This window comes from Drosophila sulfurigaster, chromosome 2R, assembly GCF_023558435.1.
Source record: "Drosophila sulfurigaster albostrigata strain 15112-1811.04 chromosome 2R, ASM2355843v2, whole genome shotgun sequence".
Classification (NCBI taxonomy): Eukaryota; Metazoa; Arthropoda; class Insecta; order Diptera; family Drosophilidae; genus Drosophila; species Drosophila sulfurigaster.
In genome coordinates this window covers 7580640-7608188 of record NC_084882.1, presented here as the reverse complement: position 1 = coordinate 7608188, position 27549 = coordinate 7580640, and the positions used below count along the sequence as shown (strand labels likewise).

The 27549-nt window shown below is 40.1% G+C and overlaps 9 protein-coding genes and 1 long non-coding RNA gene across 12 annotated transcripts; 5 read left to right on the top strand and 5 right to left on the bottom strand.

Annotated features, from left to right (window-relative positions):
• Positions 1 to 1263: 1263 nt before the first annotated feature.
• Positions 1264 to 2537, top strand: LOC133837946 (phosphoglycerate mutase 2). Its single transcript, XM_062268860.1, has one exon. It carries the CDS (start codon positions 1349 to 1351, stop codon positions 2207 to 2209), a length of 861 nt encoding a protein of 286 aa, XP_062124844.1. The 5' UTR covers positions 1264 to 1348; the 3' UTR covers positions 2210 to 2537.
• A 961-nt stretch (positions 2538 to 3498) lies between these two features.
• LOC133837538 (chymotrypsin-1) lies at positions 3499 to 5201 on the bottom strand. Its single transcript, XM_062268334.1, has 2 exons — positions 4521 to 5201; positions 3499 to 4463 (listed from the first exon to the last, which is right to left on the bottom strand). Exons 1-2 carry the CDS (start codon positions 5163 to 5165, stop codon positions 4272 to 4274), a joined length of 837 nt encoding a protein of 278 aa, XP_062124318.1. The 5' UTR covers positions 5166 to 5201; the 3' UTR covers positions 3499 to 4271.
• A 481-nt stretch (positions 5202 to 5682) lies between these two features.
• Positions 5683 to 7075, bottom strand: LOC133839621 (uncharacterized). The gene is made up of 3 exons (XR_009894111.1): positions 6843 to 7075; positions 6194 to 6266; positions 5683 to 6041 (listed from the first exon to the last, which is right to left on the bottom strand). It is a non-coding gene; the product is annotated as an uncharacterized LOC133839621 (long non-coding RNA).
• Positions 7076 to 8793: 1718 nt separating this feature from the next.
• On the top strand, positions 8794 to 9981 carry LOC133838691 (chymotrypsin-1). Its single transcript, XM_062269876.1, has 3 exons — positions 8794 to 8952; positions 9005 to 9606; positions 9669 to 9981. Exons 1-3 carry the CDS (start codon positions 8817 to 8819, stop codon positions 9822 to 9824), a joined length of 894 nt encoding a protein of 297 aa, XP_062125860.1. The 5' UTR covers positions 8794 to 8816; the 3' UTR covers positions 9825 to 9981.
• Positions 9982 to 10002: 21 nt separating this feature from the next.
• LOC133838690 (collagen alpha-1(III) chain-like) lies at positions 10003 to 11791 on the bottom strand. Its single transcript, XM_062269875.1, has 3 exons — positions 11677 to 11791; positions 11338 to 11610; positions 10003 to 11275 (listed from the first exon to the last, which is right to left on the bottom strand). The coding sequence occupies exons 1-3, from the start codon at positions 11705 to 11707 to the stop codon at positions 10050 to 10052; spliced, it is 1530 nt and encodes a 509-aa protein (XP_062125859.1). The 5' UTR covers positions 11708 to 11791; the 3' UTR covers positions 10003 to 10049.
• A 2157-nt stretch (positions 11792 to 13948) lies between these two features.
• LOC133836659 (chymotrypsin-1) lies at positions 13949 to 14890 on the top strand. The gene is made up of 3 exons (XM_062267251.1): positions 13949 to 14015; positions 14068 to 14660; positions 14719 to 14890. Exons 1-3 carry the CDS (start codon positions 13949 to 13951, stop codon positions 14878 to 14880), a joined length of 822 nt encoding a protein of 273 aa, XP_062123235.1. The 3' UTR covers positions 14881 to 14890.
• A 1-nt stretch (position 14891) lies between these two features.
• Positions 14892 to 16563, bottom strand: LOC133836156 (uncharacterized). The gene is made up of 5 exons (XM_062266485.1): positions 16273 to 16563; positions 15737 to 16215; positions 15592 to 15672; positions 15514 to 15531; positions 14892 to 15456 (listed from the first exon to the last, which is right to left on the bottom strand). Exons 1-5 carry the CDS (start codon positions 16454 to 16456, stop codon positions 15013 to 15015), a joined length of 1206 nt encoding a protein of 401 aa, XP_062122469.1. The 5' UTR covers positions 16457 to 16563; the 3' UTR covers positions 14892 to 15012.
• A 1887-nt stretch (positions 16564 to 18450) lies between these two features.
• Positions 18451 to 19924, top strand: LOC133837814 (short-chain specific acyl-CoA dehydrogenase, mitochondrial). Its single transcript, XM_062268708.1, has 3 exons — positions 18451 to 18584; positions 18642 to 18869; positions 18924 to 19924. The coding sequence occupies exons 1-3, from the start codon at positions 18548 to 18550 to the stop codon at positions 19895 to 19897; spliced, it is 1239 nt and encodes a 412-aa protein (XP_062124692.1). The 5' UTR covers positions 18451 to 18547; the 3' UTR covers positions 19898 to 19924.
• A 391-nt stretch (positions 19925 to 20315) lies between these two features.
• On the top strand, positions 20316 to 25985 carry LOC133836492 (conserved oligomeric Golgi complex subunit 1). Of its 2 annotated transcripts, none has more exons than XM_062267008.1 (5): positions 20316 to 20514; positions 20589 to 21277; positions 21334 to 22391; positions 22447 to 23106; positions 25242 to 25985. In XM_062267008.1, exons 1-5 carry the CDS (start codon positions 20381 to 20383, stop codon positions 25365 to 25367), a joined length of 2667 nt encoding a protein of 888 aa, XP_062122992.1. In that variant the 5' UTR covers positions 20316 to 20380; the 3' UTR covers positions 25368 to 25985. The 2 variants fall into 2 exon arrangements, with proteins under 2 accessions (XP_062122992.1, XP_062122993.1); XM_062267009.1 differs by lacking the exon at positions 25242 to 25985 and adding an exon at positions 23253 to 23285.
• On the bottom strand, positions 25720 to 26911 carry LOC133836493 (uncharacterized). Of its 2 annotated transcripts, none has more exons than XR_009893738.1 (2): positions 26498 to 26911; positions 25720 to 25990 (listed from the first exon to the last, which is right to left on the bottom strand). XR_009893738.1 is itself a non-coding variant. In XM_062267010.1 (2 exons), exons 1-2 carry the CDS (start codon positions 26614 to 26616, stop codon positions 25835 to 25837), a joined length of 237 nt encoding a protein of 78 aa, XP_062122994.1. In that variant the 5' UTR covers positions 26617 to 26713; the 3' UTR covers positions 25720 to 25834. The 2 variants fall into 2 exon arrangements, 1 of the variants encoding a protein (XP_062122994.1); XM_062267010.1 differs by having other exon boundaries at positions 26536 to 26713.
• Positions 26912 to 27549: the final 638 nt, after the last annotated feature.

Sequence of the window (27549 nt, the reverse complement as noted above, 5' to 3'; positions counted from 1 at the left end):
GCATTGGGACCGGGACTGAGACTGGTTCAAATACTGGCACCTATCGACAACGCCGACGACGACGACGACGTCGCCTGATAGGCAAGCGATAAGCAACATTACCGTACAATTTTCAATTAACACGAAGCAACTGTAAAGAGCTTGAGCAGTCTGTGGTCCAGGTGGAATGCCAGATGATGGCCTGGCTTTGCGCTTACCACCAGAGTGGCGCTTCCAGGCAAAACTGTCCAAGCTCTTCTACAAATTGTCTAATCTCTTTCGCTCTTACTCAACGACTGGACATCGATCTATGGAGTAGCTGCTCTTGGTGTCTCTTGGCGGTCGCACTGAAATGTTGTCGACCTGCCGGGCTATAACTGACTTCACTCGACAATTTATCATCCAAACTGCCGCCACTGTCGGTCGTAAAAGCTCTTTATGGTTTGCTTCTGCTTCTGGTGAAGATCACAGCATGTCCAGCACTTTTGCTCCTCTTACCCAGGCATATTCGTATTTGAGTATCTGTCTGTCCGTTGCTCAATTTGTTGGCTGATCGCATTTACTGAACAAGTTGCAGTTGATTCGACGGAAATTTTCAATGCGCATTGAGTTGTCAGGCATTTTATGCCTCAAATAATTTAGTTGACCCTTCTAATAAATGTTGTTACACCAAAAAGAACAATAATAAATATAGCGAAGCCAGAATTTCGAAATACTGACTTCAATTATAATTAAATGATGTATATGTTCCTTTAATTTATTAAAAAGTGCTAGATTTGCGTAAAGTTAATTGTTTTGCACATCATTTTTTGCGAAATTTAATATCATAATTACTCTAAATACTGTGTAAAAATCATTTACTGAACAAGTTCTTTCGTTCATTTTCAATCAGTGAACTGAAACGTTCAAATTACCCATTCGTTTCTCTAGATCTTTGTTGTCGATCTGTTTTAATGTTTCACTTAAATAACTTCAAATAACTGGACGATAGTTAAAGACAACAGACTGCAGAAAAACAACTAGTCAAAAGCAAACAACTGAACAAAAATGAACTAAGCATCAAAAAAACTGAACAAGAACGAAGTAATGAACAAAATCGAAAAGCTAAACAAAAAGAGCGATAAAGTTCAACAAATAACTTTGCAGAAAAGATTATTTTCGTTCTTGAACGAAAGTTGTCAGCAGCACCGACACACACAAATTTACGAATTAGAATTCTTCTCAAATATTTTTGACTTTAGCAGATTGCTTTCTGTGGCTGGAGCTTTCTTACTTGATTTAAATTTCAAATCAATTCTCATTGCAGTAGTTCAGCTTTTAAAGATCATTAGTTTAATGACAGAATCACTTTTATTATAATTCTAGATAAATGGCTGCGATGTGGAAGCTGTGTAATGTTAACCAGATCCTGAGTCGCCCAAGAAGCTGGACCCTGGAGTCGCATCGGATGTTCTCCGAAAAATGTGAAGTGAAGAAGTTCGTAGTCGTAATGGTGCGTCATGGTGAATCCGAGTGGAATCAAAAGAATCTCTTCTGTGGATGGTTTGATGCCATGCTTACTAAAAAGGGTAAAGAAGAGGCTTGCGCTGCGGGAAAGGCAATTAAGGATGCTAAGCTTAAATTTGATGTTGCGCACACATCTCTACTAGTCCGAGCTCATGACACACTCAAGGCGGTTCTCACCGTATCTGAACAAACCGGAATACCAGTATGCAAAAGCTGGCGGCTAAATGAACGACATTACGGCGGACTGACAGGACTCAATAAGGCGGAAACAGCCAAGAAGTTTGGCGAGGAGCAAGTGAAAATTTGGCGTCGTAGTTTCGACACTCCTCCGCCTCCAATGGAAAAGGATCACAAGTACTACGAATGCATTGCCAAAGATCCGCGCTATAAGGATATAGATCCCTGCGACCTTCCCAACACTGAGTCGCTTAAACTGACCATCGAAAGAACTTTACCTTATTGGAACGAGATCATTGTGCCACAAATAAAAGAGGGCAAAAAACTCATTATTGCCGCACACGGCAACAGTTTGCGCGGCATTGTCAAGCACTTGGATGGCATATCTGATAAAGATATTATGGAGCTGAATTTGCCAACTGGCATTCCATTTGTCTACGAGCTCGACGAGTGCATGAAACCATTGGTGTCGATGAAATTTTTGGGCGATCCTGAAACAGTGAAGAAGGCAATGGAAACTGTGGCGAACCAGGGCAAGGCAAAGTAACATTAACTGATTTGTGATAAGTTCAAAGGTTAGCAACATTTGCGACAGTCGCAGCCAAATAAATTGCCATAAATACAAGAAGAAGGTCAAAACAATATACGAGCTTCGTCTCAATCCACACAAGTCTTCCATCTGATTCAGAATCGGAGAATTGGAATCGGAATTGAGGAACTGAAATGAGAATCAGAATCTGCTCGCGAATGTCAAGCAGCAAATAAATTTATTTGATTTTAATTGACAATGAAAAGTCAACAAAGGCAGAGCCCAGTGCCCAGAGCCAGTGCCTCACATTCATTCATTTTCATACTCATAAGTATATATTTTTCACTCATACTTCTGCTTCTTTGGCTCAGAAATCTGTGGCTGTAGCTTTAGCTACCAACGGTGCGAGAGTAAGTCTCTGTGCAACTCCCATTTTTTGCCGTCAATTTTAATTGCTGGACGGGTTCAGTTGGTTGAGTTCATTCGGCTGTTGGAATTTTGTGCGCGACATTCAAATGGGTCGAATTTTAATTTGTTTAAATGAAATACTCATTTAGGTTTTATTGACAAACAAATTGAATTGATTGATCTAAATGAATTTATGCGGTCAGCGACGAGCGTCTAACAAATGCACTCTTTCAATCTTCCTCTAACCTTCTCTCTCCGTTCTGTCGCTACTCACTCACTCAGTTTCACACTCGCGTATTCATGTGACTTTTTGTAGAATAAAATTCGTAATAGGACTGCTCAATTACGAATATTAGCTGGAATATATGACATATAATTTTGTAAGACATAAAATGGCAAATAAGCTTTATGATTAGTTAATTAACTATACTCTTACATATATTGTAAATATTTCTCGTAGATCAGTGGATTGTCACTTATACACACACATACACATACATAAGTACATACACAGCTGGTGTTATGTTAGACGTACGCTTTCTTGCATTGATGAAGATTAAAATAAAGTTGATATACAAAAAGAATTGGGTTCAAATTATACTTTAAGCATAATATTCAAATGGTTATACAAATTAAACAAAATCAAACATTTTCTTAAAGCTACTCAAAACGATAAGAAAGCAGAACGATGAGAAAGAACGGATTAAAGAATTAATATTGTTTTGAAAAAAGCGATTGGTGTATATAATAAACTACTAAAAACTTTAATTTTATACAAATTGAGATCATTTGTAATTGTTGAATTTCCAAATTTATAATTTGTGCTTAATGAATTGTTATTAATAAACAAATGGTCAGTGTTTAACCAACACGTATTCATAAAAAAATATTTAATGTCCTATGTTATGTTTGGAAAAACGTATCGACATTTAGTAAAATAGTATTGTAAATTCATAAAAATGGTATCTAGAAAAGCGTGAGGCCCACATTAGGAGTATTTGAAGTTAATTATGTTGGAAAGCAAAGCTGGTCGATACGGAACGTTGCTGGGGTGCATCTTCCAATTTTTTCCACTACAAATACGAATGCAGCATAGAAATTGAAGAAACATAAAAATGTTTGCACTTCGTATTTGTCGCACATAAAATCTAATATCGAATTACAAGCGCTGTGCCACGCCACGGTGCACGGACCACAGTCCGCAATCCAGCTTGCAGCATGCTGCATGCCGCGCTCGAGGCTGCTCAGTGTGTGAGTGAATGGGTAGTGTGCGTGTCAGCTAAACTTTGTCTGGCTGGCAGGCTTGCCCCAGCCAAACTGGCCACCCCACCCCACCGCCTGCATCTGCATTTGAGTGTTGCTTTGAGGCAGAGTCTGAGTTTGAGTGTGGGTCTCGGTCTGGGCTTGAGTTTGGGCCTTTGGCTGCCCATAAAGAAACTGAATTGAGTTAAATGTGCGATAAATTGCTTTTTGCATTTATCATGGTCTACGGAGTGCAGGCCAAAGCTGGAGCCAAGCCAGAGCAGAGCAGAGGAGGCAAGACCTAAGCCTAGGCCGATGAAGATGCCCAGCTGTACTGCAGTCAGACTCCGACTGTGGCGAATATTGAACAAGATTTTTAATTAGCCGGCCAAAAAAAAAAGCAACTAAAATGTAAACCACAAAGAATTTATTAGTTTTGCGCTGTTTGTTGAGGTTGTGGGGTCAAGTCCTGGTTAAGGACTTTGCTTATATAGGGCAGAAAACTGGAGACTCGCGTATAGACATCGGGTTTGCCCTGGGCACAGGTGGCGCTACCATAGGACACGATGCCAGCCAATTGCTCTCGCCCGTTTGACAAGATCAGTGGACCACCAGAGTCACCCTGTGAACAGTCGCAAGCTGAAGACAATCATCTAAAATGTGTATGTGTGGTACTCACCATGCAGGCGCCTTGGCCATGTGGGGCCAAAGCGCAGATCTCGTTCGGTGTGACGCGAAACCCTTTCTGTACGCATTCCTCATTCGAGATGGTCTGATAGTGAAGCACCTGCAGCCGGTCCGGCACCTTGGCCCCAGTGCTGTTCGGCGTTGTCGATCCCCAGCCAGTGAGACGAACTGGCGTTTTGCCGCCAACACGATCGGCATCACCCAAGTGTATGGTGCTGATCTCAGCGAGATGCAATCCGAACGGTGGACTCACCTTTAGCACCGCAATGTCATTGATAATGCGTGGCATCATTGCGTATTGCGGATGCACATGTTTGCTCACAATCTTGTGCCGTTGCCCACCCGTCTTCCAGTTGAGCGTTCCAGCCAAAACACTCAGTCTCTCCAGCTCCATCTTCTCCACACAATGCGCCGCAGTCACAACATGCATCTTACTGATTATGGAGCCGCTGCAAAAGTGACGCCATCCGCCCCGTCGATGCATTTGGAGCGACACTTGAAAAGGAACCGTTTTGTTCATCAACTGACCACCATTGATGCGGGATGCTTTGAGGTCCTCCTCCTCATCAGCATCAGCAGCCAGACTGAGGTAAACCACAATGCACAACTGAATTAACTGAAGATATTTTACTGGCATTTCGTCAACTCACTCGATGATTATTGCTTAGCTGGCATAAAAGTGGATCTTATTTATACCTTCGTAGCTTTTGGCATTTATCTTTTTCATGGTATGCAAATCAAACAAAGATTAAGCATTGTTTTTAATTTCTTTTAACTTCATCATAAACATAGTACTTCTTGCGTTAATAAAAGAATTGGGCCATGGTCGAATTGTAATGAAAATATTTGCTATTGTATCTTAAATATTGTATATTAAATATTGTATTGTATCTTAAATATCTGTAATATAAAATTTGGTTATGAAATAAGTATAAAAAAAATGCATATTTCACATTTTATTAACTCATTAAAAAGTAAATAAATTTAAATATTTTCGCTTAAAGAAAGTAAATTTATTTAATTGCTATAATAATTTATGCGAAATATAAAAGAGCTCTGAAATTTAAAAAAAAAGAGAGTTATTGTACTGTTCATGTTAATCTAGATCATTGAAATGAAATAATTACAATACTAAGCATAATCGACGTCTCCTATTAATCTTTATTTATCAGGGAAAAACAATTGCCATACTTAATTAAATCTCTTAAATCTCGCTTATAAAATGTATTTATATCATGCCAGCAAATTCGTTGAACTGACTGAACTGAAATGCGACTTTATCATTCCCCATTCTTATTTCTTTATTGCAGTTTTAATTTAACGCCAGGCGGCAAAAGGTACCGTGTTAACAAGATAAGCATCCTGTCTGTAAAATCCGAAGAAGCCGACGGGGACGCCATCATTATTATGACGTTTTGGTTGATTGCCCGCCTTATTGTCAGCCTTGTTCTTCGCCAGTCAATTTCAGCAGAATTGTGCGTGTGGCCGCTCAAAAAGAGTATCTCATTCACAACTTAAGAACAGAAATAAAACGCAGTGGAAAACATAAAATAAATATTTATATTGCAACTTTTATTGTATGTGCGGCAGGTTTGAGTTGTTCTTTTTTGTCTTCCAGTTGATTTATATGTCGGTTTTTAAAGCAGAGCCGCTTGTTTTTATTACCTGCGTCAGTGCGGTTGCCAATTGAGCCTTCAAAGTCCAGTAGTCAAGTATTTAATCGTCTTTTGCACGTGTGCTCTCAATTGGATTTTCAGATTTGATAACGTAAGAGAAGACATGAAGAGTGTGATCCAGATAAGTCAAAAATTAAAAAAAAAATTTTTTTTAAATAATCTTTATTGCTGGAAATGCTGGAAATTCCCATTGTCTATCCATTATGCTTTTGTAATTATTGGATTTATATTGTCACCAATTTTGGTTTTGTTTGCTAGTTTTTTGTTTAGTATTAAGGTGTGCTTAAAAAAAAAAAAACGAAACTTTGCAATTTTATTATGGAATTAAATTGAATTTGTATATAATATGTTAGTTTGAAGATCAGAATGTTAAGATAAAGGCATCAGAAATTAGTTGTAATTTGTTTGTTTATTAAATTAAACCATTGTTATGAAAATGGTTCTATTATGGTCTAAAATGAAATCTTCAAGAATAATGAAATACACTCAGATTTCGTTTCAGAAGCTAATGAAAGGTTCAACAGCTTTGGCCCCTGGACGGAACTGTAAGAGTGAAACAAGAGTGGCTCCTGCTGTTAGGCTGTGCGTGTCAGAATATCATAAGCAAATCTTCGATATGAAGATGAACAATATCATACTCACCATACTGCGTCTCGTTTGTCGTGAAGCTAATCTGAGGTCGGTTGCTGGCTTGACAGAAGCACCTACCTGTTGTCATCAATTAGGTAACAAGCTCACGCGACCGATAAATTTAGCCAAGAAGGTAGTATCAGTATCTGATATTTGGTAAGCGTATCTACACATGGTTTAGCTGCTCGCTGTGCCCAGATCTCTTATCTGATTTGCAAATAAAAACGTATTTCACTTGTCGCACTGCGAGAACTTATTCGAAGCGCCTTGCGACTGCAGTCATAATTTATAGGTATGTCGGGAGGTTGAACAGAAGGGGGACAGACAGACAGACAGACAAACGTTGGGCAGTTTGTGGTGCTGGCAAATTAAGTACGTAAAATAAACGACCAATTTAGTGATTATGCAAAACATGCAATTAATTTTCCCAACTCCACATTTGTTCCAAATGTTCCATGCATAGTACTAGTTAACTAAACTTGTTGTTGTCATTTATCGCAACGAGTGCAAAATTAATTGCCACAACAAATGGAAAATTTATTCGGCATCTTGTTGTTTTCTTGCTTGCCAAGAGCTACCAATAATTTATTAACTATATCTTAAGGTTGACCAAATACAAAGCACATTGTTGTCATAGATTTAAGAGAATAAAATAAACAGATAATTAGTGATTTTTATTTCACTTTAACTTATCAAAAAGTTTTTGCCTATAAAAAAAAGAAGCTGAGAAGGAAGTTTTAATAATGTTAATTGGATTTAAGAGAAGAATGAAAACAATGTCTAATGAGTTAACATAAGGATTAACCTGTCAACGGGACCCAGCGAACTCATATGCAAATTATATGCTAAAGTTAAAAATAAGCTACAGAGATAAGTCGTGTCTGGGCTTCTTTCCAGGGTGGTCCGATTAACAATGACCAGAAGCTAAAAGAAGGTGGGCAGCTACAGCCTAGAAGCCACAACTCGCTGCCAAAATAATAAAGCCATTTTAAGTTCAAATCGGTTCGGAGGCAGTGCCAAACTGCGCCGAGGCAACAATTAACACAGTAGTCCAAAGATCAAGACCTCAACATTCGGCTGCAACGCCGACTGCTGAATCCCGGCGAATCCCCAGAGGTGTGCATAATTAATTTGCGCCAGTTGCCACACACAGTTCTCGGGAGGCGCAGTAAAATGATTCATTAGAGTGGATGCAATCAGGCCGGAACTGACACATGGCATGCAGCGTCAGGGTGCAAGGAGGAGAGAAGCAGGAAGAGTCCATCGCAGATAGCACAGAGCTTGTGCCCTCCCAGACGTCGGCCACTGAAGTTGATTTGCATCGAACATGTGAGCTGCCCAGATAGCCAAAGCGAACCGAAAGTGTTGATTGTCCAATGGCAACTCCAATTGCCTGACTGCCTGCCTGCCTGCCTGCTTGGCTGTCCATGTTTGTTACCTTTCCCCCTCAGCCACGCTTTGCTTCTCCATCAACGACAAGGAATTAAAAGAAATGTCCGCGACCAGAGCACCAGCAGCAGCAGCAGCTTGTTTAATCGGAATATTTAAATTATTCATTGATTAAAACTGCGGCCTGATCAACCTGATCCTTCCTCTTCTGCCTTGTCCCACGAGCCACGAAACCACTTGTGCCTTAGTCTCAATCCTTGCTCGTGTCGCGTCAATTTGGATGTAGGTGTAACTGTAGGTGTTGAAGTCATTACCGAGAATTGAGGAAGCAACTCTACCCCACACTTTTTCTGTTTGGCTGGCCACCCAAAGTCCGACTCACAAGACGTAGATGCAGTTTTCACTGTTTCGCACCATCTCTAGCACATATGGCATGATGCACTCAATTCTAAAGGTTTTTCCAAAAGTGCAACTCTCCCACTGAGCTGTAGCCAAGTTTATCGCAAGTAAAGCTTGCGACCTTGTTACACATACTTTGGGGTCAGAACACCCACAGCTTTAAAATGATAAAATTCTAATGAGCACCTAGTACAATGTATATAAAGCGTCAAAGCCAAGCAAAGTCAAGTATCAATTCAATTCCCAGCCACATTATGGAAACTTCACTCTGCCTGCTGCTGCTGTTTGTTTTTCTAACAGTTGCAAAACCCATGGGCAATGTAATAGATCGTAAGTATCACTGTAAAAATGGTGATCAACTGCTAATTAAGATTCCTTGCAGTGGACGCGTATTTTGAGAGTGCGGACAGCAGTTCGCAGGAGCGAGTAGTTGGAGGCTATGATGTGCCCAACGATGAATATGTTCCATACCAAATATCCATGCAGTTTCTGACACGCAGCGGCAAGCAACGTCATTTCTGTGGCGGATCTCTTATTGCACCCAATCGAGTACTTACAGCGGCACATTGCGTCAATGGACAGAATGCCAGCAGGATCACTGTGGTGGCAGGTGTGAGGGATTTGAACGATGAGAGCGGTTTCCGTTCCCAAGTGCAGTCCTATGAGATGAACGAGCACTATGAGGAGTTGGTCACTAGCGACATTGCTATACTGAAAATTGATCCACCCTTTGAGCTGGATGGCAAGAGAGTCAGTACCATCGATGTGAGCAGCAACGAGCTTGTGGGCGCAGATCAGGATGTAATGCTCACTGGCTGGGGCTCAGTTTTCCATTTTGGCACTGGTCCTTTTGCCAAGTATCCCACAGTGCTGCAGAAGCTCTCCTACAAAACGTTGGCCAATGATAGGTGCAAGCAGACAATGACACAGCTGACAGACACCGAGATTTGTGCCCTGGAGAGATTCGGAAAGGGCGCATGCAATGTGAGTAAATACAAGTACAATTGATTCCTTGACATAGTTTGCTGTAATTTGTGACTTCTTAGGGTGATTCTGGCGGCCCATTGGTTATGGCGAACGGAGAGTCGCTTAAACAAGTGGGTGTTGTCTCATATGGAACCGCTTTCTGTGCTTCTAATAGTCCAGATGTCTACACTCGCGTCTCTATGTTCGACACTTGGATAAAAGAACGTATGACATAGTGGCATGCTTTAAACCAAAATGAATTGATTTTATGCAAGCAGTGTAAAATTATGCTAAGCAGTGCTGAGCAAATGTTGACTGCTTGCTTCAGTATTTTCACCTCACTTTGCATTGCATATTTTAGGGCTTCTTGAAAAAATGAAATGAAACATTACAAACTCAACTACAGCCTTATAATTTAGTTTATTGTTGTAAATATTTTCCTAATGTAATTTTCCGCATATTTAGTAATCGTCATAGCTTCGGTAAATGTTAAATGGATTCCGTGGCTTACTAATAGCCAAGATAAGTGGTCGGTTTCTACTTCTTTCTTGCACGACATAGCTTTGAAGGGGCTGCTGGCTTTCTGTGATAGTTTTTGCTTCACCCTCGTCACTGCCATATCCTTCATTGGAGTTATATTCGTTGTCCTGATTCTCATACTCGTCTTTAGTGGATTCGTCCGTGCTTTCGGATATACCGGATTCTTCACCATCTTCTTCTTCTTCCTCGTCTTCTTCATCCTCGTCTTCATCCTCATCGTAATCTTCCGATTGTTGTTCCTGGTCAAAAACTTGCTCAGGATCTTGACGTAGTGTTGAATTTACCACTTCATTGAATGTTGAACCAGTTTCTATGTCGATTTGAAAATTTTCGATAATTGGACCTGACATACGTCCTGGAGGGGTTGGTTCCATTGTAGTTGTCTCATCTGGAAGCATTGTCGTAGTCTCGGGTGGTAACGTTGTAGTTGGCTTGGTCGGCGGAGTTGTTGTGGGATTTGGCCTCTTAGTTGTATGTGGTTTATGTGGCTTGTGTGGTTTATGTGGATGGTGAGGCTTATGTGGATCGTGTGGTTTATGTGGATGATGTGGCTTTTTTGTTGGTTTGTGTGGATGATGGGGATGGTGCGGTTTTTTGGTTGGCTTGTGTGGATGATGTGGCTTGTGGGGCTGCGGCTTATGGTGATGGTGAGGTCCTTTATGTGGTGGTATTACTGGGTATGGAACAATTATTGGCGGTGGTGGTGGTGGGAGTGGTTGTGGATGATGGTGGTGTGGCGGAGGTGGTGGTGGTGGTGGTGGGGGTGGAGCTGGCCACGTTGGCGGTCCTGGTGGACCTGGTGGCCCTTGCGGACCAGGGTTTCCTTGAGATCCCGGAGCACCTGGTGAACCAGGCGAACCTGATGTTCCTGGTGGACCCAAGGCACCTTGAGCACCTGGAGATCCTGGGGATCCGGGAGATCCCTGAGATCCTTGCGATCCTTGTGCTCCTGGTGGTCCTTGAGCTCCTTGGGATCCTTGTGCACCTGGCAAACCTTGAGAACCCTGAAGGCCTTGAGGTCCTTGTGGACCAGTCAATCCAATTGGTCCCTTATCTCCCTTATCACCTTTGTCACCCTTATCTCCCTTTTCTCCAGGATCACCCCTGTCACCTTTCGCTCCTGGATGTCCCGGTTTTCCTGGTGTGCCTGCATAATAAAATGTTATTGAAGTTTTATATTTTTTAATGTTAAGTGAAGTGAATACTTACCATTAAGGCCTGGAGGACCCGGTGGCCCTGGTGGTCCAGGAGGACATTTACATTTGGGCGACGGATGATGAGGTGGCGGTGGTGGATGGTGTGGTGGAGGTGGTGGGTAGTAAGGTGGCGGTGGTGGTGGTGGATAATAATGATGGGGTCGCTTGTAGACAACTTTTGGAGGCGATTTCTCCGGCGCTGGGACCTGAATTGCAAGAAGTCTGCCGGTGTCAGGGCTACTTGGATGCTTTCCAGCGGAGGTGATCCTCCAACTGATGCCAATAACTATATGCAAAAAAAGGGTCAAGATGAGCAAATTAAAGTCTTCTATTCTATTTCAATGCAACCTACTGAGGTAGCAAAGTGCTATGCGCAGCTCCATGGCTCAAACAGAAGTGTTTCATTTTGCAAGTAATTGATCTCTTTTATACTAAAGGAGACTGTATTCTAATGAAATCACTTTCAGAAATCTAGATTTAAAGGAACCGTTAAGCATAATATCCATCAAAATCACAAGTTAAGCGTTTGTTTTATTGCCTTACTGTTGTTTTTATGGTTGCGCCGTGATGATGATGACGGAACATCATCAAATATCTAGAATATACATAATCTTGATCGCAATGACAAGCTGAAATATGACTAAACTGGTTATAGTCCTCCTCAAAGCATGGTTGGCAAGTGCCGCGATTATGAGAATCAAATTACTGCAGAATGTGGGTCAACTTTTGCAAAATTCTTTTAATCAGCATGGGAGACACATTTAAGATCATTTTTATGAAGTCAAAATAGTATGCAAATGCTACTGACGGATCTTTAAAAACCTACTTTATATTCTCTATGATGAACAAGACGAACAATGATGAATATATGTTTATTGGTTTACCAAAAGACGCGTAGGCGCCTTTTATTGACATATCCAGAAAACAGGAATTTAATTTTTGGTAGATAATAGTAAATAAATTTCTAATATAAATCGGCAAGTAAACTGATAAAATTTTCTATTAAATTGAAGGTCAAAGCTATTCAATAAAAACCATAAAATTAATACAGCATAAAAACCTAATTTTAGGAAAGCAATAAATCATGAACTTACATCAGAACGACTTAAATTTATTGCACTAATGAATAACTGACATAATTGAAGTTACTTACAAAAATATAACACAGCACTTGCAAAATATTCAATATTAACTTTCCGATGATAGAATATGTATTTGTAAGAAAACATACCCCAGGAAGTTTTTGTAATGTGTTCACTCTACCAAATTGAATAGTCTTAAGGAAAACACTCATTTGTTAATTTAACGCTGAATGTTTCCGTTATAGTTTATATCTGTTGTTAACTGTTTTTTAGTAAATTCCTATGTTAACCTACAATAATTATTACATAATATTCTGCGATCTTTAAATTAAATTCAAATTCTTTCAACCATACATTATTCAAAGCATAAGATCTACCTAAATTTACTAGTTTCAGCAAGAATAAAATGTATACTAATTTTTACTAATTTGAATAGATGTTTATTGATTCATCAGCACGATTCAGGTGACAGAAGAGAACAAAATGCTTTTGTTAACTTCTGAATGGTCGAATTGATTTTTATCACAGGTAGATTGCCAAAATGATCCATGAATAACATTATTCTTGAATTGAATATATACACACATTAACCTACATAAAGAAGCAAGTCAGAATGAAATTAGAGTTTTCAATCTGATAAAAGTAAGATCATAGCGAAAGTGTTATGTCAAACCAAAATCGAATGCAAACTAGTCTCAATATTCCAATAAAGGTCAAAATTCTTTGCATTTTAAATTATCATTAGTTCATAAATGGCATCATCTAGCTAATAATGCTTGTTAAAGAGTTTGAATATTTTTAAAATACGTAAAAACAGAGACCTCACGTTTTACCCTGTAATATGAACTTTTTTTATACGTAATCTTTTTGCCAAGCCCATCACTTTGGCTGTGATCAACTTTGTAGCTTTATGAATCATTAACAGTTTCTTATTCAAAACCATTTGAAGTAATTGTTAAAGCTGTAAAGTTAACCCCGATTATAACAAGTTGTCATTTAATTTTTTCAAGATTCAATTTATCACAAAACTCATAAATTTACACTAAAAATATTAGTCAAATGCAAATATCTTTGCTCTCACTTAGACCAAACATATCAACGCATATTTTTAAATAACAATTAGTGGTCGAAAATAAAATAAACTCTTAATATTATTTATTGAAAAACGGCAGTTGCTAACAAGCAATGTTGACTTCTAAGGGGTTAGGATGAGCACTACGAATGTGTTCGCTTCATCAAAGGAAGGCGACTTCCATAAAGATGGTTTATTATACAAATAGTTTAATAGAAATATTCTGCGCTATATATTATGTTGGCTCTGCCCAAAGCTATGAGTAAAATAAAAATACTCACTTACTGGTGGTTGGGAGCTTATTCCAATTACCGCCATAAACGCTCATTACATATTTGAATTTCAAGATCAAAATTAATGGCATAACTTTAGCGACTTGCGATATTTATGTAAATTTTGTGGAATGGGGGTCACGCCAAATACTATTTAGACTGATGCATAGCATCAGTTTCAGTCACTAGGAAAGTGACATGGGTCTCATTCAATTGCTTTTTCTGACAACACTGTGCTTGGTTGTTGTCAATGCGCGACTCAACTGTAAGCTACTGAAAACGAGTTACTTTTCATAATTACATTGAATCTTCCACAGCTCGACAGCCGAGTGGCTACACACCCAGCCGTATTGTAGGTGGCTCGGATGTGCCAGTCGGAGAATTTGTGCCCTACCAGGTCTCGATGCAGTATTCAACACGTGGTGGTTACACGCATTTCTGTGGCGGTTCTATAATAGCATCCGATCGCATATTGACAGCAGCTCATTGCTGTGAGGGACTCAATGCTTCACGGATGTCAGTGGTAGCGGGTATTAGAAATCTGGATGAGCGGGGCGGACAGCGGTCTCAAGTTGTGTCCTATGCCATACATCCGAACTACAAAGAGCTGGAAACGAGCGATATTGCTGTTTTAACAATACAACCACCTCTGGTCTTTAATAATGTTTCTGTAGGTCTTATAGCATTCAATGATAAACAGTTTGTGAGCGGTGGTGTTGCAGTTACTCTGACCGGTTGGGGCTTAAGATTGCCTGTACCATTCCCATTCTTCGACAATGTCAATTATCCAAATACATTGCAGCGCATGAGCTATCACACAATTTCAAATGATCTGTGCAGAGCAAGTGGCATGGATAGCGTCACAGAAACTGAGATTTGTGCACGGGGACCGTTTAGAGGGGCTTGTTCGGTGAGTAAATACATTAAAACTTTAGAGGGATTATCTAACATCATTGTGATATTTCTAGGGTGACTCTGGAGGCCCCTTAGTACGAAACGACAACGGAGAAATTAAGCAAGTGGGTGTGGTCTCCTATGGATTGGTGGTTTGCGGTCTCTTTGTCTCGCCTGATGTCTACACGAGAGTTTCAACCTTTAGCGATTGGCTGCAAGAACGTGTTGATGCTTAAAAGTCTGATACTCTGAATATAACATATTCTTTTCTTTCACATATTGAATTACACGTTAAACTAATTTACAAGCTGAAGATCACAAACTTATATGAGCGATTAAAAGTTATAACATTAAAAACAACGTTCCATTTATGATTCTGCGGCAGGCGGAGCTTCCTCGGTGGCTTCTGCAGCGGGCTCTTCGGCAGCTGCTGGCGGCTCTGCGTCTTCAGCTGGAGGTTCTGGTGCTACCGCTTCTTCAGTTGTCGTAGGCTGCTCTGCGGATGTTTCAACCTCAGTAGGAGGTTGTGACTCAGGAGATTCTACAATCGTGACAGCTTCTATGGGAGCTTCATCTTGCGTAACTTCTTGCTTAACTTCGCCGACATCTGCTGGTGGCGTCTCTTCAGCAGCTGCAGGCGAAGCTTCGTCTGTTGAGACTACAGCGACATCTTCATCAGCTATCTTTATTTTTGTCGCCTCAGTTTCATCAACAGTTACAGCAATAGTTTCCGTTGGAGGTCCAGTTGGGGCACCAGCAGCTGCTGATATGCTGTCTCTCGGAGTTTCTTTTTCCTCACACGGATCACCCATCTAATGAACAGAAAACTTAAAATACCTCAAATAGGTAAAATGGAGCAGTTGACTTACCGGTTTAATTGACTGCCGCTGAATATAAAATAAAGTTTAATATAAATAGTTTATCAATTAATGACAGATACAACTTACTAAAAGCATTTTCTTGAAGAACCGCTGTATAGTACGAGCAGCAGCTTCCCGTTGTTTAGCTTCCTCCTCATCTTGGTTATCCTGTAGGAATGTACATTAATCAGATATCAAAAAGAGTTATTTTGAATATCCTTGCAAAGATTACCAGAGTGCAAGTGCACGTGCAGACATGCTGAGCCAACGTCTTCCGGACTGCATAGCCACGCCAAGCAGCCTGGATGGTAGTAGCCGCTTTATTTCGGATCAGTTTTTCAATTCGCTTTAGTTCACGATCGCGGAAATACTGGTAGAGTATCTCGGTGCCCTTGGTGTCGACAGCAGCGGTCATATAGGCGTCAACAAAACGCTTATAGGCGCTCTCAATTGTTGGCCGTGATTTGTCTAGTTCCTCCTCTGAGAAGCCGCATTTCTGTATTAACTCCTCAAGCATGTCGACATCTGCAAATTGAATGGCTTTCTTGTCGCGCCGCATTTCACATCTACGCTTCTCTAAGAAATTTCGGAAACAATCCTCCAAAACCTGACTCATCATATCTGATTTTTCTTTGGTTAGATCGCAAACACACAGGTCCGATATGATACTGTCCACTTGACGTAGTGCACGATCCAATATACTCCTTGCCACTGCACAGCAGTATTAATAAATGTTAGCTTGCTCGATATGCATATAATATAGCTCACCCATTGCCTTCTCCCGCGTTACAATGACCGAATGCAAATAGTCTATGATGAACTGGCAGAGACACTCTTTAGTTGGTTGACATCTTAACACCTCGCGAGTTATATCCGATAACAACTCGGGCAGACCCTCAGGAACACCGATCGCCTGTTGACGAACCTTGCCGCGTTGTATAAGATAGTTCATGGTGATTTATTAAAATTGTTCTCGAAATGAGAGTTGTGATCCAGATAAAATAATTAGAAACTATTTGCTGCAGCAGCTGTACTATCTACGAATTATTCTTAACTTTAAATATACTTATATTATTGACATAAATATATACCGTCTACTTAGTTCACTACATTTTTTTGTTGTTAGAAAATGTGTTCTATAATCGACATTCTGACTGAACTATAATCATATAACGGAAGGGCTAATAGCTGAGAAGTGAAATTTTTTTGGTTCTTTGCGTAGTTTGATCATGCAGTTAGGAGAAATATCATAATTCCTACTTAAGTTATTTAACCATTTAAGCAAATTGAAGAAAAAACGAAAGAGTGGTTAATCGTTAAATTAAAAATGATAATTTAAACTAAGAACTAAGAAATGTTTCAACTTATCGAAATTAAAACAATTTTCCAAAATTGTTAAAGCCCAAAATTAATAATGACGCATTTAGTAAATGTTCTTTACAGATAGCGGTACTCAGTTCCATAATATTTAGTTTAATATATTTAAATGATAATAAATGAATATAATATACAATAATGTCAAATTTAATATTTATTCTCATTTATTTCTAAGTACTCCTACTCACTAGCTTTGCACATCATGGTTCCTTACCTTTGCCTTACTATGGTTCCTGTAATCATTTTCTTTTCATATCGTCTGGGAGGGTAGTCCTATCTAAGTAATCGGATGCCATCTTGGCCAATTTGGAGTGACGACAAAACAATCCGAAGCTTTGTAATGGACCCGAACGAGGTAATAGAAGGTTGGATAGTTGGATTTAAAAAGTGTAGCTTATCGTCTTAACCACTATGCACTATCTAAACTCTAAAACAATCTAAAAGAATGTGTACTATATTTACTAATAAAATTGTTAAATTATTAGCATAATATTCCCGGGTATCTTGTCACTTGTTCTCACTTCTAAAGAACTATAAAATTTTAAGTATTTCTTAGATTTTATACTTTTTTAAGCAAATATACCTCAAATTTACATATGGAAGAGAAATTTTACTTCGAAAATTGAAAAGCCCGTAGGAACCTTGCCGTATTCTGCTTCATAGAGTCGGCATGTCTTCTGCTTGTATAGATAGGGTCCAACAAGAATAAAAAGCTTCAATGGGAAAAATATTATTCTAGGAGTTTCGTTGCGGCTAAAAAGCAAAAGATATACAAAAGATACAACGAAGAGAGTATCCACTGTACGTAACATACATTCACTTAGTTACTAAATTTAGTATACTAGATATTTGAAATGAATGGTATATATAAGCTAAAAGTGGGTGTGTTGTATTCCGCATGCCTTTCTTTACGAAAGTGAATTTTTTAAAAGTCGTACTTGAATTTGAATTGCAAAACTTTTATCGACGATTTCCGAAAAGCGGTGAGCCGCTTTTCATTTCTGCTGCTGACCCTTTAAACACCTTCACTGCTACATTCGTACTTTGCCTGACTATAAAGTACCCCCTTTTTAAGTACATGAATAATTAATATTTATTCAACATGATTACCAAAAAATTCATTAAGTTTTTTATCGCAGAAATAAGCTTACAATAATAATTATGTGCATAACTTCTAAGTGTATTAGTCGATAATAAATAAATGTTTATAATCCTGTCCCAGCAACGTACACTACCTTTTAATTTCCAGTCTCCAGGGTATAAAAAAGCTTAATACGCAGAAATTAATACTATGCAAAACTTGAATGAGCAAAGCTTGCATGCCAAGCCATACAGAGGCGTCGCTTAAAGGGTTATTAAAGTGGATATAAATTTCCTTGCGATATTGTTTACTTAATGAAAATTAAGCAACATTTTTTCTGTACGACACGACACTACTACTAAAAACTCTGTTGTGTAAAACCTTTTAAAAAAATAATAAAAGTTGCAGCCTGACCCCAAAGTAGCTGCGCCTCTGGCGCTAGTTGACGCCAGAGCTTTCGCGCTGCATATAAAAGTTGTCGATTTCAATCGCCTTCAGTTTGTAGTGTGCGACGAACCTTTTTGGCAGGTAGACGACGAAAGCTTTGGCGCATTGATCATCAGCGACGTGTAGAGCTTTGACGAAATGCAGAAGCTGAGCAGAAACGCTTGGACGCTATGCAGTAAACACCAAGTTCACTAAGCTTTATAATTTATTGCTCACTCTAAGCACTTCCCAGGTCAACGAACCAGCTTAATCAGAGCCAAAGCCAAATCTAGAGGTATAGCTTGCTTAGCAGCGCTCTCGGAAACACACCAGATACTACAAAAGAGCTGTCGGGACTTCGCGAATGCGGAACTCGCTCCCCATGCAAGGCGTCATGATCGCGAAGAGCTTTACCCAGCGGAGCAGGTGCGACGTCTGGGCGAGATGGGACTGATGTCAGTGGTCATACAAGAGGAGTACGGTGAGCATTAAAGAATAGCCACACTGGGCAAGCTTACGACTTGACCGATTGCAGGTGGTGCAGGACTAGATTACCAGGCGTATGCCATAGGCATGGAGGAAGTGGCTCGAGGCGATGCAGCCGTATCCATTGTGATGGGCGTGAACAATCTGTACTTGGGTGCGGTGCAACAACATGGCACAGAGCAGCAGAAGCAACAGTTCCTCGTTCCCTACACCCAAGGTGAGCACATTGCCTTTTATGCACTGTCGGAGCCGGGCAACGGATCCGATGCAGGTGCCGCTAGCTCAACGGCCAAATTGAATGACGATGGTGCATATCTGCTGAATGGTACCAAAGCATGGATATCAAATTCGAAAGAGGCAAGTGGGGGCCTCATTTTTGCAACTATTGATAAATCGCTGAAGCATAAAGGGATCACAGCATTTCTAACTGACAAAAACGTTTCCGGGCTTGCCATATCCAAAAAGGAGAGTAAGATGGGTATGCGTGCAACATCCACATGTCAGCTTACGCTTGACGATGTCGCTGTGCCGCAGTCTCAAGTGCTTGGTGCTCCTGGCAGCGGCTTTAAAATCGCCATGGAATCCCTGGACTGCGGACGCATTGGCATTGCTGCACAAGCTACGGGTATTGCTCTAGCTGCCCTTGAGTTGGCCACCGACTACGCTGAGAAACGTGTTGCCTTCGGGCAACGGTTGTCTCGCCTGCAAATGATCCAGCAGAAGATTGCTGATATGGCATTGCGGGTGGAGACTGCTCGATTGTTGACTTGGCGAGCTGCTTGGCTGAAAGACAACGGAATGGTAATTACTAAGGAGGCGGCAATGGCAAAGTTACACGCTTCAGAAACAGCCACGTTCTGTGCCCATCAGTGCATTCAAATATTAGGTGGCATGGGTTATACGACGGATCTTCCGGCTGAGCTTTACTATCGAAATGCTCGCGTAACGGAAATTTACGAGGGAACTTCTGAAATACAGAGGATTGTGATTGCCAACTGCGTTTTGAATAGCATTTCCAACTAGTCAATAAACATGTTGTTGCCGAAATAATTTATACACAATTTTGAATATTAGAATAATTTTGCTTATAAAGATAAAAATCTTAAATCAGCTTTGTTTTGTTCAACAGCTGTTTTGCGATGTGCCCGCCATTTCGAAATATACCAAAATACCGTTCATATGATATATTTTTTAAATGAAAATAAACATAGGGGTCATTTTAAACTTTTGTGTTTGCTTATGAAATTTTCGTTAGTGCGTTGAGTGTTCTTCAGAATTTTATTAAATATATTAATTGACAATTGTAAAACAATTCTTCTGGCTCGTAAATACTATAAATGTATTATATTTTGTATGCTGCTGGTATTTAAATACCAAATACGATTAATCGGTTTGCCGCCACAGCAAGCGGACTATAACAGCAAACTGTTAAGTGGATATACATATGTATGTTAATTCAAGCCGCAAACAGATGATGACAACTATAAGAATTTGTAAAAAATAAATATGAGTGTCGATTTACTGCAACTAAATGTGGACGCGCTCTTCGAGCAGCACAGCGTGCCCGAAATCGACACAGTGCAAAAGAAGATCCAAACTGTTGTCGAGAACAAGCGAGAGGAGTTGCGTACCATGGTCGGGTAAGTTGCACGTCAATGATGTGGCACATTGAGACTTCGAGGCCAACACGACAAATAAACAATTGAATTTGTAGAGAACGCTATCGGGATCTTCTGAAGGCAGCTGATACAATAGCCGCCATGCAGTCCTCGGCCGGCACACTAATTGAACAGGTGCACTGTGTTCAAGCCAACTGCCAAAGTCTCAACGAGCAGCAGCTGCTGGGTTTCAAAACTGTGGCAGCAACTCCGATTTCCGCATCGTCAACTGAGGTGCTGCAGCAGCGAAGTGCCAGCAAGCAGTTAAACAATTACTACAGCACCATGGTGCAGATTAAGCTGCTGAGCAGCTTGCCCGAGTTGATTTGGACACACCTCGACAACGAGGAGTTTTACGCAGCCACTGAACTGTTCTTGTTCAGTCGTCACATCAGCACTGGACTGCAGTTGGATGCGAAAAACGAGTTAATGCAACAGCTGCCTGTGGCACGCAAGCAATGGGAAATTCTGCGACCCTTTCACGTGACCATCAAGCAGACTGTGATTGCTGTGCTCGAACGGGAGAATCTCACTGCCGAGATGGCAGTGGATTGCATGCAGAGTCTTCTGCTGCTGGACAAATGTGAATTGGGCCAAGTACTGCAGACCTTTCTCAACCTGCGTGCCACAGCATTTGTTAACTCGCTGCACAGTGAGGACAAGCCTAGGCGTGTCAAGGAGCGTATTCTGGCAAGCTTGAATATACTCAATGGCACCATCGAATTGCTGGACGAGTGTCTACTGGGTAAGCTCAATCGGAACTCAATTTGGAGTACTTTCTAAAACCCTTCTGCTCCACAGCCAATGGTTTGCTCTTCACACGCTTGGCAGAGTGTGCGGCGACTATTGCGCCACCTTCTATTACGCGCATGGACAGCAGTGAGCGGCAATTGGCCCATCTGCTGCCTGACATCATATCCGGTTATAGGCCGCAATTTGAGATACCACAACTGTTGCCCGAGCAGCTGGGCGAAGCATTGCGTCAGTGGATGGCCAAGATTGATGGGTTGGCTGCCCAGCAGTTGCAGGAAATCTTTGCGCTGGTCAGCAACATGCAGACTATACAAGACATTAAGTTGGCAGCCAGCGAAACAGCCAAAAGAAGCTACGCTGACTTGGAGCAGCAACTAAAGTTGCCACAGGCACAACTGGACTTCTATAGAATCAAATACATGCCGTTAATCAATGCTCGAGTGCGCGAGATTGTGCGCAGCAGTTGGGCAAGCGCCATGCAGCAGACTTATGAGCAAGTGGTCAGCTTGGTGAACTCAAGTAATGCATCAGCAGCACAGCAAATATGGCGGGAACAAAATGATGATTTACCACTGAGCTTGGCTGCTGCGCTGAGTGATCAACCCAAGCGTCTAGCGAATCGCACCAAAGGCTATGATCGGGCAACCATTGAACTCTGCTCCCAGTTTGATTCGCAACTGGGTGGGATTGTGCAGGAACTGAATGTATTGCTACAGGAACAGACATCGCGAGCCGAGGACAAACTGACGCTTATCAATTTCTTGCGTGAAACGGCGCAACAGCAAATCACTGACTATTTGAATAAACTCAAATTGTTGCAGCTGCAGGAACGCCAAGCGTTGTTGCAAGCATTGCGCATTACGCTGGCTTTGGTCGAGCTGTGTCCCAACCTTAAGCTATGCTTCTGCCAACCCGCCAGTTGGCGTCAATGGGCTGGCAATCTAACAGCAGCTGGCATAGAGCATTGGCAACGAATTTGTTTGATGATCGAAGAGGAAGTGTTTAAGATGTGGCAGCTCATCGTGGACGACGTGCTCTCCTCTCTCAGTTGTGCTGAAAAGCTGCCGCGCACAATTACACACGATGTTGTTTTGCGTGATTTTCCGGTAAGTCTGCAGCCTTTAAAGAATGCATAAATATCTACAGAAATCTTAATTTTAGCTCTGGCAGACACAGACTATCGAGCAGCGCGATGAGGAGCACGATCAGAATGTGCAGTCAACGATACGCATTCCCAATCAGCCACGTCTCTCATTGCAAACGTATTTGCACCAATTGATCGAAGCTCTCAACATCGCAGTGCCCCAGACATTGCCTTCCAAGGTGCTGCAGGCCTTTAACAACAAGCTGCTGACACAACTTTTAAGCCACTATGAGGAACTGGCTGCCTCAGAGTGCACTAAGAATAGTCAAAATATAGCATTGCAGCTGTACTTCGATCTGAAGTTTCTGGAGCGCGTCTTTGGCGTTAATCGCGAGGAGCGTTCGTTATACGAGCATTTTCACACGCTTCAACGCACACTGCGTGATTGCATCGATCCGTTTGACTTTGAATTGTTTGCCGAACACATTACTATCCACGTCACAAATTCATCGGCACGATTGCATGGCGAGTTGGGAGTCCTCACACCGCCTCTGGCAAATGCGCAAGGAGCAACTAATGTTGGTACTCTGTCACATGAAGCTGATCCGAATGTGCTCTGCCTGAGTTCTACGGGATCTACATCGCTTTGGTTTCCATTATTGCCAATTGTTATGCCTCAGGCGGCAACAGGAGCTGCTCATGTGGAACGAAAAAGCCTTGCACTTGAGGCGGACAAGGTAAGTCAACAAATTCCTTGTAAATTCCTTAATAGAAAATACTTAAAAGGTATTTATTGCTATGATCGAGAGAGGATGTTTAGTAGTAAATTAAACTACTCTTTTTCTATAATTTATAAATTATACAACACATATTTCTTTTATAGGATCTCTTTGAATTGTAGTTTGAAATAGTCTCCTCCTTTGCATATATTTGGTAGGAAATTTATTTGAATATTTAACTTTTGCGTCTATTTATTTATATATTTATTGCATGCTCGTTATTGTGAATACTAATTATTTAATAAGCATAAAAGAATAAAAAAAAAGTGAATACTAAATATTAATAGTTATTTTGATAAAGCAGTAGATGAACTGCTTGATATACACTGCTTTATGCAGAAGTACTAGCTAAGACACGAACCATTTTCACTGCCACTTCACTTCAAAGCATCGACATAAGATGGTCGACTTCATTTAGTCATATAATAATTTAATACTAATTGTTCAGTTTGGAAACTTATTTTATCACAACATTCTTACGCAAAAAAATTTTTCATTTCATTTAATTCGATGATGTTTTAAAGAAAAATCTCTTTTGATGTGACTCTGTCTTAATCAAGAAGTCCTCTTGTTTATACCCGCTACCCATAGGGTAGAAGGGTATTATAACTTTGTGCCGGCAGGAAATGTATGTAACAGGTAGAAGGAGGCATCTCCGACCCTATAAAGTATATATATTCTTGATCAGCGTCAACAGCCGAGACGATATAGCCATGTCCGTCTGTCCGTCTGTGTGTCTGTCCGTCCGTCCGTATGAACACCTAGATCTCAGAGACTATAAGAGATAGAGCTATAATTTTTTTTCGACAGCATTTGATATGTTTGCACGCAGATCAAGTTTGTTTCAAATTTTTGCCACGCCCACTTCCGCCCCCACAAATAAAAAAAATCGAATAACAAGCGTAAATTTAAAGCTAGGGTTGCGAATTTTGGTATATACAATAATTACTATAGTAGTTATGATTCCTGAAAATTTAGTTGAGATCAGATAAAAATTGTGGAAGTTATTAAAGAAATACTTTTGTATGGGCAAAAACGCCTAATTACTAGCTGAGTTGCTTTGGGTGACAATCTGGTATTGTGTCGTCTATGGTATATTTTGAATGGTGTGCTGTATCGATATACCAAACATACCATTTGATATATTTTTAGTATTTTTTTTTTAGTATTTTCGGTATATTTTGAAAATAATACCGCAATATTTTGCCCTTTTAAAACAGTCGAGCACACTCGACTGTAACTTTCTTACTTGTTTTAGTTATTACTTTTTGGCAAATAAGGAATTGAAAATGAACAGATTGTCATATAAATTCGCGAAAGAAAAATAAATACGTCGAAATTCAATTAAATTCGATAAAAATCTCTTAATAAATGCATTACAAATTTTTAATTTTAAAAATTTTTTTATTAGAACTAAAAACAAATTAAAAATGAGCTACTTATATAGACTAATATACACCCAATACTTGATAGGCTACCTCCAAGTGCACCAATCTATTAATTTTTATGAATCTTTTTAATGAAAGTGCTTGAAGTGACTTGCATCTAAAACTGCTTTTAATTAGAAGAGTTTGAATTTGCTCGTTGGCAATAAATAAACCAAATTGGTTAAAAATAAATTCTAATTAGATGCTGTGGCAATTTCCAGTGTGCAGCAGAAAAGTCGTCGACCAGCCGCAAGCGAATCTGAAACCTAAACTTTCAACTGGACGAGAGTAAGAGCACTTCTCATTCCAAGAGTGTGCGAGTGTGTATGTGCTTCGGGGTGTGTGTGTGTGGTCATCATGAATGCCTCAAATGCTAATTAATGAATTGGCCATTATTGAAATGAAATCGCAAAGCAAATGTTAATTTATTGCCACTGACTTTGTCGGTTATTTGATCGCAGTTAGCCGCATGTTTTGGCAATTAGTTGCGATTTGCTGTGAGGTTATAAATCGAACTCTAATTATGCCAATACCCGCTGTTGTTATTGTTATTTTGTTTCATTCTGTTGTGTTGCTCATAAATCTCGCTGCGTCTGCAAATTAATAGATTAATCACTAAAATTACCAGTTAATTAATAACACATATATCTCTTCTTCCCTAAACAGCCGACAACAACAACAGCAACAGCAACAACTCCAACGCGTAAGCCGACAACACGCAAAAATGATGGCAGCAAATCGAAGTCGAGTGCCGCCTCATTCTTTGGCATGTCCCAGGAGTGGTTTCGATAGAGCATCCCGCCAAAGCAGATGAGCTTAATAAAGTGGCCAGTGAAGTAGGAAAAGCTCGCTTCCGCGCTCAGCCAGCCGGAAGACCAGGGAGCCACTGCAGCCTCATGTGTAATCAGATGTGTAATGGCAACAGCCAACGGGGAATTGTGCTAAAAATTCAATTTGCTAGTGTGCGTGTGAGAGTGCATATTAATATAAATAACATGCATTCAAAATGCTTCATTTAAATTTAAAAAAGTAACTTTCTCTACAACACAAAAGTATCGACTTATCAAGACCACTTTCGTTGTGGTTTCCGAGAAACAAATGCAACATACATTGCAACACACCAAAATGCATAAATGCATAAATAATACTTAAAAATCATGTTATTTAATATATCTTTTCGACTTAGGATATATGTATAGTTGCAAATATATATTTATTCTTAAAATTGTAATTTAATGCGCTTTGATGTCGTTTGTTCGCTATTTTTTTCCTCCTTTTTTACCACCTCCGCCTCCACCACCCGCAGCTGCCTTTTGCTCCTGTCCTTTCTTTGCTCCACCTTTGTCAGCAACTGCTTTGTTTTTGCCACCGCCACCGCCTCCACCACCTGAGCCGCTGGCGTTGCTACCTTTTTTCTGTTGACAGAGAGCGCAAAAAGGATTACAATTCAGTGAAAGAGTAAATAATGAGAAACGCTTATTAAGAATAAGGACAAGTAATATTTATAACTAACTCGAGTATAACAAATGGAAAGAGTCCATACTAAAGGCTCAAAGTGAAGCAGTTTTCTATATAACTAACTCTCTATACTCTCTATTTTCTTTTACTAATAGTTATTCATGCCGAGATACTTTCTTATTTATTTATATCATGCTGTCAGTTTTAACGAGAATTTCAATCTGTCATAATCTAAACAATTTTAATTAATGAACACTAATTATTATCGTATTTAACAAGTGAGACATAAATTACATTTATTGTTACAGTCAATCACTTTCATTATTATGTTGTTTAACTTTCGATTAATGTTAAGTGATATTGTGAAATTATTTAAAGATAGAAATAGCCTTTGCTTGTACTTGAGCATTTGTGTGCTATATTATAGAGTGCTTCTAAATTTATAATGGAATTTTTAGACTCACAATTAAAACGCGAGTTGCATAACACAAATATTGCTTACATTACCGCCCCCACCGCCACCGCCAGCAGAGCCTCCACCGCCACCTCCTCCACCACCACCTCCGCCTTTGTTTTTGCCCATTTTATCAACTTCTTTTGTAGTAAATTATTTAATTCGTTTGACTACTTGCTGGCGAACAACTTTGGCCGCAAGCAAATTGCAACTAATAAACGCTGACTGCAAAACAAAATGCATAAATAATTTCACAAGCCAGAGCAAAGCGTAATAAACCATAGAACCAAAACAAAATTCACGAAACAATACGAAAGCACCAGAGAATGGCGAATCATCGAGAGGCCGTTGGCCAATGGACGGGGTGGGAGGTGAAAGAATGAGACGCGTCTAGACCTCGGCCGGACGCCAAAGCAGCCACAATGGCCATGGCTAACAGCTCTCTTTAGCTATCGACCTCTTCTCCCCCTGCTCACCCCGCTTCTTCTCAACCTCTGGGCACTCTCTTTGTCGATGCATTGTGTGCTCTTGTCGGGCATTGGATTATTCTGTAATGTTTTGTATTTGGTATTTTGGTTTTTGGCATTTCCCCTGTTTTCTATCCCTTTCTTTCGATGGCAATGGCATTGACAATGGAAAATTCTTCTGGTTTTGCGCTCACCTTCGTCGCGTAATGAAATTGAAAACCGAATGCAGTGAAGGCAAGTGTTGGATAGAAGAAAGCAATACAAACTGCCAGAGAATATAATATAATTTACGCATGTATTTTAATGACGTGCGTATACGTAATATTAAATTTAAAGTGCATTTCTTGTTAATTGGGTCCGCTGTGCGATTGACAGTCCATTGCTAAATGCTGCAAGTACATTTGTCATATTATTAAGATACTATAATTAGCAAATTGACCAAATTGTAAAAGTAGAAATCAGGAAAACATAGAGTAGTATGAAGATACAGTAGTATGAACACGATGATAAAGTTAGCTCTTAGTGATTAGACCTTAGACATTCACATCCGCATTCAACTGTGCTTTTATCTTAATGGATAGCAAACCAAACTTAA

Coding starts and splice junctions, on each gene's coding strand:
- LOC133837814 (XM_062268708.1), top strand. CDS start 18,548: ATGCAGAAGCTGAGCAGAAACGCTTGGACGCTATGCA. Junction 18,585..18,641: donor AAACGCTTGGACGCTATGCA/GTAAACACCAAG, acceptor AGCACTTCCCAG/GTCAACGAACCAGCTTAATC. Junction 18,870..18,923: donor GGTCATACAAGAGGAGTACG/GTGAGCATTAAA, acceptor GACCGATTGCAG/GTGGTGCAGGACTAGATTAC.
- LOC133836493 (XM_062267010.1), bottom strand. CDS start 26,616: ATGGGCAAAAACAAAGGCGGAGGTGGTGGTGGAGGAGGTGGCGGTGGA. Junction 25,991..26,535: donor GTGGCGGTGGGGGCGGTAAT/GTAAGCAATATT, acceptor CTCTGTCAACAG/AAAAAAGGTAGCAACGCCAG.
- LOC133838690 (XM_062269875.1), bottom strand. CDS start 11,707: ATGGAGCTGCGCATAGCACTTTGCTACCTCA. Junction 11,611..11,676: donor CATAGCACTTTGCTACCTCA/GTAGGTTGCATT, acceptor TTTTGCATATAG/TTATTGGCATCAGTTGGAGG. Junction 11,276..11,337: donor GGGTCCTCCAGGCCTTAATG/GTAAGTATTCAC, acceptor TTTATTATGCAG/GCACACCAGGAAAACCGGGA.
- LOC133837946 (XM_062268860.1), top strand. CDS start 1,349: ATGGCTGCGATGTGGAAGCTGTGTAATGTTAACCAGATCCTGAGTCGC.
- LOC133836492 (XM_062267008.1), top strand. CDS start 20,381: ATGAGTGTCGATTTACTGCAACTAAATGTGGACGCGCTCTTCGAGCAG. Junction 21,278..21,333: donor GCTGGACGAGTGTCTACTGG/GTAAGCTCAATC, acceptor TCTGCTCCACAG/CCAATGGTTTGCTCTTCACA. Junction 23,107..25,241: donor TTGCACTTGAGGCGGACAAG/GTAAGTCAACAA, acceptor TTCCCTAAACAG/CCGACAACAACAACAGCAAC.
- LOC133836156 (XM_062266485.1), bottom strand. CDS start 16,456: ATGAACTATCTTATACAACGCGGCAAGGTTCGTCAACAGGCGATCGGT. Junction 16,216..16,272: donor AACGCGGGAGAAGGCAATGG/GTGAGCTATATT, acceptor ACTGCTGTGCAG/TGGCAAGGAGTATATTGGAT. Junction 15,673..15,736: donor GCACGTGCACTTGCACTCTG/GTAATCTTTGCA, acceptor ACATTCCTACAG/GATAACCAAGATGAGGAGGA.
- LOC133837538 (XM_062268334.1), bottom strand. CDS start 5,165: ATGCCAGTAAAATATCTTCAGTTAATTCAGTTGTGCATTGTGGTTTAC. Junction 4,464..4,520: donor ATGGCCAAGGCGCCTGCATG/GTGAGTACCACA, acceptor GACTGTTCACAG/GGTGACTCTGGTGGTCCACT.
- LOC133836659 (XM_062267251.1), top strand. CDS start 13,949: ATGGGTCTCATTCAATTGCTTTTTCTGACAACACTGTGCTTGGTTGTT. Junction 14,016..14,067: donor TGTCAATGCGCGACTCAACT/GTAAGCTACTGA, acceptor AATCTTCCACAG/CTCGACAGCCGAGTGGCTAC. Junction 14,661..14,718: donor CGTTTAGAGGGGCTTGTTCG/GTGAGTAAATAC, acceptor TGATATTTCTAG/GGTGACTCTGGAGGCCCCTT.
- LOC133838691 (XM_062269876.1), top strand. CDS start 8,817: ATGTATATAAAGCGTCAAAGCCAAGCAAAGTCAAGTATCAATTCAATT. Junction 8,953..9,004: donor CATGGGCAATGTAATAGATC/GTAAGTATCACT, acceptor GATTCCTTGCAG/TGGACGCGTATTTTGAGAGT. Junction 9,607..9,668: donor TCGGAAAGGGCGCATGCAAT/GTGAGTAAATAC, acceptor GTGACTTCTTAG/GGTGATTCTGGCGGCCCATT.